This window comes from Callithrix jacchus, chromosome 14 (genome assembly GCF_049354715.1).
Source record: "Callithrix jacchus isolate 240 chromosome 14, calJac240_pri, whole genome shotgun sequence".
NCBI classification, from domain to species: Eukaryota; Metazoa; Chordata; class Mammalia; order Primates; family Cebidae; genus Callithrix; species Callithrix jacchus.
Window position 1 is genome coordinate 81,697,364 of NC_133515.1, and position 12,519 is coordinate 81,709,882.

Consider the following 12,519-nt stretch of genomic DNA (forward strand, 5'->3'; position numbering starts at 1 on the left):
TTTCAGCTGACACCATGCTGGAAAAAGCAATGCCCTCCTGCACTTGATGCAGACCCAAGACAGGTATTTTAATAACAAAAATTGACATAGATTATTTACATATAAATCTCGGGCAAAATCACAGACTATCGTCAGAAGCATGGCAGAACTGAAGAATTACGTAAATAAGACTGAGGATAAAAAGAGAGTGAGAAATACCTTGACATGCTTTATTGTCGTCTAGCTGGAATCCATCCGGACAAGTACAATCATAGGACCCCGCAGTATTAATGCAGTCTCCTCTCTGGCAAACACTCTTGTCCTCCAAACATTCGTTGATATCTAAAAACCAGTGTAAAAATTTTAAAAGACTAAGTAAACCACTTATCAGAAAGACATTTCTCTTACATGTAAAGGTACACTACTTTATGTCATTTATAATACATATATTTAAGTACATGACAACTTTTAAAATTTTTAAAAAATAAAACATTTTGAAAGGCTTTGCATTTTGAGTAAGAAATGGAACTTTTTTTTTTTTTTTTTTGAGACAGAGTCTCACCCTGTCACCCACGCTGGAGTGCAGTGGCACTATCTCAGGGCAATCTCTGCCTCCCTGATTCAAGTGAGTCTCATGCATCAGCCTCCCGAGTAGCTGGGATTACAGGCACTTGCCACCACGTCCAGCTAATTTTTGTATTTTTAGTAGAGATGTGGTTTCACCATGTTGGACAGTCTGGTCTTGAACTCCTGACCTTAAGTGATGCACCTACCTCGGCCTCCCAAAGTGTTGGGATTATAGGTGCAAGCCACTGTATCTGGCCAAGAAATGGAACTTTTAAACATCAAATGAAATTAAATGGAAGAGGAAAAGTCAAAATTCTGTAGCAAATAATAATTTACTTGATTATGTTGTTGGTGACAATAAATATTGAAAATACTTCAAAAACACTTATTAAGTATATCTTGAGCAACACGATCTATTTATACAAGCTCCTGTATTATGCATTATAGAAAAAAGTTTAAAAGATTTTAGCATGGTCTTTGCCTCCAAAGAGAAATGTTCGTTCAAAGAAACAAACTGTATTGTAAACATAAACTATTATATTGTTTTATAAGTCCAAACCAATGTAACATAAGAATTGTCACCAAATATAATTATCTGATGAAACAATAGTATCAATTTTAGGGGTCATGTACATTTAGACAAAGAATATCATAAAGTTTAAAATAAAACTTGTGTGTAACAGAGGAGCATTTGTAAATTTACTTATGGTAAATTTCACAATAGGGTAGAATATGGGGGAGTCAGAGGCAGAAGGACTTTTGAACAGAACAGCAAAAGCAAAAACCTAGTTTAAATCGCTTATTCAGCAGCTGTGACAAAGAGGTTTAAGGTAGCCTGAATTTTAAAAAATGTATATATTCATAGCATATGTGCAACTAAAAGTGGCATACATAACCAATAATGAGTTTTTTAAAAGTCTGTGAGAATGTAAGACAATTAATGACCCCCCTTCACCATATGAACGCCGGGCAGAGCTTTCTCAAGGGCTGCTGATTACCATGTTTACCCCTAGTCAAAGCTCATTATTCCTAATGCACTCCACGAGCCCCTCTTCTGCTGTGTCTGTGAGGATTGAAGTTATTAGCACTGAAGAAAGCTAAGGAACAAAACTTTCTTTGTTTTCTCAGAATTTGGCATTTTGTGGCATTTCTTGCAAATAATTATAATTGCTGCCAAAATATGAAAGATTCCAGGAAGAAGTGAATATGGAGACTGTGGCCATCTGTCTACACGCCCCGCTGTCTGGTTCAAGTACAGTGACACCGCATTTCACTTTTCTTATAGAAAATCAACCAATTAACTGGCTTCTGTACTATTCACAGGGCAAACAAAAGAGAAATAAGAGAGTACCTTATCACTTCCTTCTATCAAATAAAAACAAGTTATTATAATGACCATTCACCCAGAATTAAAATGCTTCTGGGGACTGACCCTAAAACATAAAATACAGGTGATGTGACTTTGCCTCAATTAAAGCAGGTTCTCACTTTTTCTTTAATGTGTCTTTCTAGCTTTACTGAAGTATAACGTCCATAAAATAAATTCATCTATTTAAGAGTCAGCTCAATGAGTTCTGACAAATGTGTCCACATCCTTGGGACCACCATCCCAGTCCAGGGATACGTATTTCCATCCCTAACTCGTTCCCTCTCATTCCTTTTGTGCTTGGGGGCTTCTTCCTCTAGGCATAATAGTTTTGAGATTCACCCAAGTTGTGTGTATCAGTAGTTCTCTCCTCTTTATTGCTGGGTAGGATTCCACTGGATGAATGCACCATACTTTGTTCACTCATTCTCCTTTTGATGAGCATTTTGGGGGATTTCCATTTGGGCCATTGTGAATAAGGTTTCTATAAACATCTCTATATTCATAAGTCTTTGGGTGAACACATGCTTTTACCTTTTTTTGAGCAAATACCCAGGAAAAGGATGCCTGGGTCATGGAGTAGGGTTATATTTAACTTCTGAACAATTGTTTTCTAAAGCGGCTGTAGCAATTACATTCCTACACGTAATGCAGGAGAACTCTGATTGCTCCACATTTATTCTAATAGCTCCACAACTATTCTAATGGGTGTAGACAATCAGTTTTTACATTAACCTTTCTTTATGCTTCATAGGAAATAAAGATAATGAAGCGAGAAGAAGCATATTTGATCAGTGGCATTATATTAAAATCTCTTGATCTATTTATTCAAAAAAGATCATAGAGAATCCTAATATAAATTTCTGCAACAAGGAAAATGCTTTGTAACCTAGATGTTTGCCTCAGCAAAATGGAAGCATGTTGCTCTCTATTCATGCTACTGGTGTTTTTTTTTTTTTTTTTTTTTTGAGACTAATTCTCACTCTATCACCCAGGCCGGAGTGCAGTGGTGCGATCTCGCTCACTGTAACCTTTGTCTCCCAAGTTCAAGCAATTCTCTTGCCTCAGCCTCCCCAGCAGCTGGGATTACAGCCACCTGCCACCACATCAGGCTAGTTTTTGTATTTTTAGTAGAGATGGGGTTTCATCATGTTGGCCAGGCTGGTCTCGAACTCCTGACTTCAACTCCTGGCCTCTTGAAGTGCTGGGATTACAGGTGTGAGCCACCACACCCAGACCCGTTCATGATACTTTAATTCAATTTTCATTTATTTTCCAAAATCTAAAAAAAGTAACGAATGTGAGGGAAAAGAGCATTATTTTAAGTGTTTATAAATAATTGTATACATTAGAAAACTTACCATATGCTAGGGTTAGGTTTAGTTTAGTTTTTTTTTTTTTTTTTTTTTTTGCAAGGCCTTTATCTGTCTTCAATGCAAATAAAAAGTAGGCTGAACACTGAGAGAGCCCAGCATGGGACTGTTTTGCACCACCACCTGCAGTAGCGTGAAAACATCCATGTTTCTTAGAAGTTGAGTAACAGGTTTTAAGAGCAGGAACAGTGAATCAATGTAATCTTTCTACCAAGACTGAGCTTTTGAGGTCATCAACTACTTACAGCTTGCTAAAAATCCCACAGTTAACTTCTGGTCCTTCTGTTACCTCATAATAATATGACATAATTCATCACTCCCTCCCTCCTTGAAACACTTTCTTCTCTTGGATTCTGGTTTTTCTCCTTCTTCACTTGCCACTTTTACCTCAATCTCCTTTGCTGGTTCTTAGCCATTTCCTTACTCCTGAACATTGGAGGGCCTAGGATCTCTCGCTTTTCTAGCTATACTCATTCCCAATCAATTTCATGGCCTAGAACTCATCCCTAAATTTCAAATGCATAGGTCCAGTTGCTTTTCAGATATCTTCCTTCGAATAATGATCATGGGTATCGAAAATGGAAAGTACCCACATGAAGCCCTTCATGTCTCCACACAGCCTGTTCCTCGGGCATCTACACCTGCTATTCCTTTGAAATTAATGCTCTACCCATGAATAATGAAATGTTATCATCCCAGGGAAGCCTCTACTTGCCTCTTCATTTAAAATCACCACCCTCCCTCAGCACTCCCCATATACCTCACTGTATTTTCTCTGTATAATTTATTGCCATTTAACAAACTATATAGTTTACTTTTTTATCATATGTTTTGTTATCTCTCAGACTACGATGTAAGCTAAACAAGGGAAGGCATTTCTGTTTGGTTTATTACCCTGTGCCTAGAACAGTGCCTGGCACACGTTCCACACTAAATAAATATTTGAACGAATATGTAAGTTAATGTATGAATGACTGTGATTTGGAAAGAAATACCATCCCACCTTTCTACCTTTTTAAAATTTTTTCCACAAATTAATGACCAAGAACAAAGGGCTACAGAGAGAAAGGGAAAGACACAGTAAGTAATGAGTCATCTTCTCAGGCTTTGTAAGGGACTGCAGGGAGCAACCTTAGTGAGGGGTTGGAGAAAGGTTAAGGTAGACAAGGGATTAAAAATTCTGCTTGGAGGGAACGAGTCACAGACAGAGCCTTTGAAAGCTGAGATGCACAAGGCCTCTAAGAACCAGGACAACTGAGGCACCCTCATTATCACAGAATGAGTGGCTACTCAGCATGCTGGAGTCAGCAGCGCACACAGGTAAGCACAACACTTGGGATTCTGACTCTATGAGGAGGGCAGCAGGATGACAGGACAATACTGTAAGAAAACAGGATCTTTGCCAGAGCTATTAGGGGAAAATTACACATGTAAACATAAAAGCCAACAAGAAAGATAGATATTTCTTGAACAGCTGTGAGAGGCATGTGAACAGCCACAGCTTAGTTAATTATGGCTAACTATCACTGGGGAGGGTCAGAAACATTGCTAGTTGGGAATTAGCAGGCTGAAGTACTAACACAGTTTCAAACGGAGCTCTGAATTAGTTAGATGGACTACAGTCCTATTAATAAGCCAGTACACCAGGGAAACTAGTTCTGACTTTAAAAGAAAAGGGCCTGATTACATATTCCAAAAGAGACTTTCTTATGGAACATAAGCATACCTTACATACATTAATAATGAAGAATGAGTTTGCTAAATGTTTTTGACTTTTCATGCAATGGATGTTTTTGGAATAAAAACCTTGGACTTGTATTAAGATGTTTACACATTAAAATAGACAAAGCAGAGGAACATGCCCTGGGATGAACATCAATTACTCAAGACTTAATCAACGGTGCAGTTCCTTCTTGGCTTGGCCAGGAATCAGGACAGAAAAGATGCTGATGGTCATTTGAGGTTTTCAGTGCCCAAGCACAGGGGTCTTCAGTCCCTGGGCCATGGACTGGTACTGGTGCATGGCCTGTTAGGAACCTGGCCGCACTACAGGAGGTGAGCAGCAGGGAGCAAGCATTACTGACGAGCTCCACCTCCTGACAGATCAGCAGCTGCATTTAATTCTCACAGGAGGGCGAACCCTCTTGTGAACTGTGCATGTGAGGGATCTAGGATGCATGCTCCTCTGAGAATCTAATGCCTCATGATCTGAGGTAGGACAGTTTCATCCTGAAACCATCTCCCCGAACCCTATCCAGGGAAAAACTGTCTTCCATGAAACTGGTCCCTGGTACCAAAAAAGTTGGGACCTCTGCTGTAGCAAATCCCTTACCAGTTACTTAGTTCTAGAATAGATTCTTCCATGAATGGCTCCTTCCAATACGGCCTACCCTCCCACCTTGGGATGCCACTACCTTGAATCATTATCACTTACCCATGTATTAGAGAGTTCCTAAAACACAACTTCTTCATACATAGTCATATCTTATCACTTATCTGACCTATTTCTCAATAGGTGTGTGTGTGTGTGTGTGTGTGTGTGTGTGTTGTCTTTTTTTTTGAGACAGTCTTGCTGTGTCACCCAGGCTGGTGCAGTGGTGCGATCTTGGCTCACTCCAATTTCCGCCTCCCAGGTTCAGGCCATTTTCCTGTATCAGCCTCCTGAGTAGCTGGGATTACAAGCACTAGCACCATGCCTGGCTAATTTTTGTTTTGTTTGTTTGAGATGGAGTCTTCTTGCTCTGTCACCCGGCTGGAATACAGTGGCATGGTCACAGCCCTCTATAACCTCTGCCTCCCAGATTCATGTGATTCTCCTGACTCAGCCTCCCAAGTAGCTGGGAATACAGGTGTGTACCACCACACCCAGTTAATTTTTGTATTTTTTTAGTAGAGACAGGGTTTCACCATGTTGGTGAAGCTGATCTCAAACTCTTGACTTCAGGTGATCCATCCACCTCAGCCTCTCAAAGAGCTGGGATTACCAATTTTCATAGGTGTAATTAACTCTTTGAGGAACATGATCACCTTAGGATAAAATTGTAGAAGTTGATTTACTGATAAGGCCTTTAAAACACTGCCAAAATTGCCTTCCCAAGGGTTGGGTCATTTTACACTCCCAGCAGCAGCAGGATACGGGGACTCAGCCATTTTTGACTGCTTGTGCCAAGTTCTCTGGTCAGAAACGTAGGATACTGTAAATGACAGTGGATCTTTCCCAATCAACTGGCCTGGGAGTGAAAAAGGATTTGGGGCTGCTGAAATGCGTGTCATGAAACCATTCACCAAAAGGCTCATCCACTTCTCTCAAAGGTGGGGTTCAGACCCTCCTTCAAAAACTCTGACCCTAAGTGGGAGACACAACCCTGCCAAAACTGGTGTTTCTGGTTTCACAACGGACAGGATGTAAATGCAATGAAGCCTCAGGTGGGCTAGGAAAAAGCTTCTTACTTAGGTGGACAATGAACAAGGTCACAAGTGACACACTGGTGGTAAAAGTGAAAAAGAAGCCCACTGGGAGAAGACATTCCCCTCTCCATACGTAGGTCTGGCTCAGCCTTCCAACCACTTCAGAGAGCTTGTTCGCCAAGCAAGCGGTGAAAGTGGTTAATGATCACCCGATACTGTACATGTGGGGTATTTTTCAGAAATGCTGTATGCAAAAAGCTAAAAACTGAATTGAAGTTAGGCTCTGAAAAACCCTCTAATTACCTGGAAAATTAAGTTGTACTTACTTATTTGGAACATTTGGAAGTTGATTCTGCATAAACAAGGTGTTACAGTTCAGAACTGTGCACCCAGGATAAACCATCTATAGCTGGTAAAGTTAAACTGATTCTTTTATGCCTTTGGCTGGCACAAGTCTGAAAGACAGCTCCAAGCAGTGCAAAGAAAATCTGGACTCTACTCCCTTGTTTGAATTATTCGTGTGACCCCAGGGAAGACACTTTGCAGGGACCTAATGTACATCTTCACTATGAAATCAAGAGATCAGGTTCAAAGACAGAGGCTGAGATGATGCCTAGATTTCCCTCTGATCAGGGCATTTCATGATTCTGAAATCAGGTGCAATTCTTACCTTCACAGTGGTCTCCAAGCCCAGAAGCTCTGTAACCCTGGTCACACACACACTGGAAAGAGCCCTCAGTGTTCCTGCACTGCCCATGAGCACAGAGATGACGATGCTGGCATTCATCAATGTCTATGAGCAAGAGAATACAAAGAAACTGTAGAAGTGGTGCTTAAAAGACGTTTTCAATCAGTTTCAACTGGATCGGTGTAAATTCTAGAAAGACAATGTTGATACAAGTAATGGCCATCATATATTGTTGCTTTTGTAACACTATCTCAGACTTTTTTGCTTATCAAATATTCAGAGTATACATGAAAACATGTATATTGTTTCTTTTTTTTTTTTTTGAGATAGAGTCTTGCTCTGTCGCCCAGGCTGGAATGCAGTGGTACATTCTCAGCTCCCTGCAACCTCTGCCTCTCACGTTCAAGCAATTCTCTGCCTCAGCCTCCTGAGTAGCTGGGATTACAAGCACCCACCACCATGCCTGGCAAATTTTTGTATTTTTAGTAGAGACAGGATTTCACCGTGTTGGCCAGGCTGGTCTTGAACTCCTGACCTCGTGATCCACTCGCCTCGGCCTCCCAAAGAACTGGGATTACAGGCTTGAGCCACCGTGCCTGGCCGGATATTGTTTCTTTATCAAATAATTGACCTTATACAGTGTGGATTCTGTTCTTAAATAAGAAATGATGTTTGCTCTCAAGAACTCTGGGCACTTGTGGTTGACACAGGTGAGATAATAACATCTTCAAGTTCAGGAAGCACGTACTTATTGGGAAGGGAAGTATTTCTGTATAAAATTCAATGAAATATTTCTTTAAAAAGTCTAAGGTCAATCCCAGCAAATCCAGAATTTTCACTATCACCTGTAGGAACAGAACATATTCTGCAAACTTTGTCTCTAAGGGGGACATTATTACAGTTTTACTGAGAAGTCTTCTTTAGTGATTTTTTTAAAAGGCAAAAATTTTTCAATGTTAAATACAAAATTAAGGTTATTAACATTCCACAGCATAAAGCAGCCCGATATAATGACTTTCTAATTGCTGAAATTCAAGTTCATAAAAGCTTTAAATTAAGTGTTTCAATGGAAATTATCTTCTGTAGTAAAGAATTACCAGAGAACAGTAACTTTTCTTCTTAATACTGATGCCTAGCCATTGATTGCTAATGCCATAGGTTTTGACATTTAACTGTCTTCTATCTTCCTAACTGGTGTTTAAATCCCTGACTTTCTGGCACTATGACACAGTCATCTAGGTAATTTTTAAAAGGTACACTCACTTGACTGAATATACTTTTTTTTCAGAGCAGGTGCTTTACGCTGAAGTTTCAGTAGTTCACGTTACCACACTCTTACCTTCACACTGGTCTTTAGCTGCCGACAGCTGGTACCCCTGCCCACAGGTGCACCTGAAGGAGCCCTCGGTATTTTTGCACTGCCCATTTATGCAGAGATTCCCTTGCTGACATTCATCAATATCTGTAAACAAAACAATGGCATTTTTTTCTGAAAAAGAGACTACCCAGGAGAATGCAGTGCTCCCTGCAATGCATTCTGGGGTTATTGCTACAAAAATAATAGTACTTCTTATGTCTGACACTGCACACTTTAGCATGTATCCCCCCACCCATGCTGCTGTATGAACCTCAGTATACTGATCTAGAGAATGGAGATAACTACAAATGGACAATAAATCAATAAGCTACTTATAATAATCATACTCCTCACCATCAATCTCTTGAAACGCAACATGAAATATTTTAGAGTTGCAAACAGAAGGCAGAACCTGAAGCAAATGCCATGGCGCTCAGACAGTTCGTAGACCTGTTTAGTTGCATGAAAGTCGGAAGCAAAACTCTACCAGGAATTTGAAAAACAAAACCAAAAACATAAGCAGTTATGGAAGGAAATGGATAATTCTACTTTATTTAGAAGTTGAACTATAAGGCCAAACAGTTGTATAAAGAGCTCTGGCTCATTTTCAAAGTAACAAAGAAAGCCAAGAGAAATGGCAGTATTAGGATGACTGCTGGAAAACCGAAGGAGAAAGTGGTGAGGATTTTTTTTTTTTTTTTTTTTGAGATGGAGTTTCACTCTTCTTACCCAGGCTGCAGTGCAATGGCATGATCTCGGCTCACCGCAACCTCCGCCTCCTGGGTTCAGGCAATTCTCCTGCCTGAGTAGCTGGGATTACAGGCACGCGCCACCATGCCCAGCTAATTTTTTGTATTTTTCATAGAGATGGGGTTTCACCATGTTAACCAGGATGGTCTCGATCTCTTGACCTCGTGATCCACCTGCCTCGGTCTCCCAAAGTGCTGGGATTATAGGCGTGAGCCACCGCGCCCGGCCCGTAAGTGAGGATTTTTAAATATGCTTTGACTGAAGCTAAAACCACTAACTGAGAAAGAATATAATTCTTAATAAGTGGCCTAGAAAATGTCATGTATACAAAGTTATACAACTGCAGTAAAGGACTGGCTTCATCAATAACATAAACACTTCTGATAGGAGTAGAATTTTCCAGATGTTTGTGTTCGGCCATTATATTGGTCTGACCCAAGCAGATAATTCTGTCTTGCCTTGTCAGTGCAAATCCAGCCTCAGAATGTTCTGCTGAATGGCTAGCCAACTTATAAAAGTTTATAATTATTAAAACAAGGTGGGTATAACTGATCTTCATCACCTACCTGAAGTTTGTTGTAAAGATTACCAAAGGGAATAGATACAAAACACATTAGCCCTATACTCAGAGGGGAAGAAAGGAGCCCTAATCTAAACAGAGTAATAAATAAAATAGGGGGATTTGCTTTTTAAAAACCATGTCCTATAGATCAATGTATGACTGTTGTTTTCTTCCAAAATCATCTTACTTAAAATGCATCTAAAAGTGTTCGCCAGAAAAACTCAATAAACTGTATAGGCCTTTCACTCAAGCATTGGTGACAATCACCTGTTTCCTCTGATCAAGTTTCATTTCTTAACCTCTAATGGGGAATTAATCTTTTAAATTTATTCAGATATAAGCAAGATATCAGGTTATCCCTTCACGAAATAGTTGAAATTGCTATTGAAATATTGAAATGGTTTCCTGAATAGCTTATACAAAGTATTAATGTAATTAGAGTTCAAAAATTTCATATTTAATTTTTCACAGGAATTAATTTAGTTGTTTAAAAATGGTGGTTTCACCAATTGTGTTATTAGTCTCTTTTATTTATAAATAATTTCTGGCTGCCAACTATTGCCTGTTCATAGAGAAATTAAACAAGCTAAGTTTTATTTTAAAGACCATTTTATACCTTTCAAACACTCTAAGTTTCTTAGCTTTAGGAATGGTTGGCAGCAAAGATCAGCCTACATCATATTTTCTTTTAGCACATTCTATGAAATACTTGAGATGTCAGTTCACGAACCGAAGACCAGCAATAGCTCTTGTAGCTGGCTGGATCTCACAGAATGTCTGACAACATTTTTAGTGCTTTGGACTCTTTTTGACTTTCTCATAGATGACAACAAGTTAAGCATTCCCATGTGAAGATGTCTGCAGCAGAGAGATACCCTCCATTCCAAGTACTGTCGGGGTATGCCAGACCTCTTATGTAACTTATTCATTTATGATGCTAAGAATGTCAGGAGTAATTCATGACAAGTAATGACATATAGACTTGGAATAACTTGAGGCAATACAGTTATCTTGAACAAGGTGATCTTTGGGTCTTTAAAATGACCGAAAGGAACAAAGATAGATTAATTCTAGAGATAAAAATATGTTTTTTTTCTAATGAGGGATAAAATTTAAAGCTAAAAGAGAGCTTTCTAATAAAAGAGGCATGCTGGACAAATGTCTTCTTTCTTTTGTGCCAAGAATATCACACACACCTGACATGTGAAAGTATACCTGACATTCTGTGATGACCAGAGCCTTTCACCTCTGTGTTCTTCTTCCCAAAAGCCCACGGCCCCAGTTTAATCATGAGAAAAACATCAGATGATCCAGACTGGGGATAAGTTACACAATTCTGGGCTATACTCTTTAAGACTGATAAGAGCTTGAAAACTAGGGAGAGATTCACTGGGGAGACAAGAAAACTAAATGCAATGTCGTATCCTGGATCGGATCCTGGAACAGAAAGAGGATGTGACTGGAAAAGCTTGTGAAATCAAAGTAAAGTCTAGAGTTTAGTTTAAAAAGAAAGGCAGTGCATCAGATCCTAGCTATGACGTGTAGAAGCTGTGTGAGTTTTCTCATCTGCAAAAAAAGGGGAACAATAATGCTTCCTACTAGAGCTGATATGTGGATTGCATGAAATTATACAGGGACAGAGATCACATGGGAAGAGTTAACGCATCCCAGACTGTAATGGGGAGATGCCATTAGAATCAGAGTAGAGGGCAAGGTTATATGCTAAGTGGAAGTAATAGCCCTTCTCACCTCTGAACTTTGGCATGTGCTGTTTCCTCTGCCTGCCAAGTTTTACTCCCCTTTGTATCCAGTACTTTAAGACCTAGTTCAAATAGTAACACCTTCGTGAAGCTTTCCCAGAAGCATACAAGCAGAGTTTGCCACACACTTCTTGCTTTAACAAACCTTTGTTTATGCCTCTAATTTAGCAAACACTACCACTGCCACATCATGCTCTGCCCTGCATTAACTCATTCTCTCCACGTGATCTCTATCCCTGTATTATTTCATGCAATCCTCATATCAGCTCCAGTAGGTACCATTATTCCTCCCTTTTATTTGCAGATGAGGAAAGTAAGGTTTAGTGAAGTAAGATATCATAATTTATCCAAGCTCACACAGCTTCTACACATCAGGAATAGAAGCTGATATACTGCCTTTTTTGTTTTCAATAAAATCATCTAAATACTAAATTTTAATATATAATTTAATCCTAGATATTTTTAGTTGTCTTGGCTCCCCAGTTAGTCTTTCCTAGGCTCAGCTAGGATGGCAGTGGTCAAGAGCAAGACAATGGTAATGAGTCATTCATAATCAACATGTGTCTACTTTGAGCATCCCGTTAGAGAGTCCGATCCCCTAATTTTAAGGATGACACAATGTCTGAAAACCTGAGATTATTCACCCAAGGTCATATCATGAAACAATGGAAGAGCCACATCAGGTAAGCTGTGAGGAAGAAGATGAATG

General features: G+C 39.5%; 1 protein-coding gene across 17 annotated transcripts in view; it reads right to left on the reverse strand.

Moving 5' to 3' along the window:
- The window catches only part of LTBP1 (latent transforming growth factor beta binding protein 1), a 466,293-nt gene that overhangs the window by 99,045 nt on the left and 354,729 nt on the right, over positions 1–12,519 (reverse strand). For all 17 annotated transcript variants that reach the window (XM_078349509.1, XM_078349510.1, XM_078349508.1 and 14 more), the window contains 3 exons: positions 8,721–8,843; positions 7,364–7,486; positions 199–321 (listed from right to left, as the gene is read on the reverse strand). In XM_078349509.1, the coding sequence (XP_078205635.1) occupies positions 199–321; positions 7,364–7,486; positions 8,721–8,843 (369 nt within the window). The remainder of the gene's footprint in view (positions 1–198; positions 322–7,363; positions 7,487–8,720; positions 8,844–12,519) is intronic.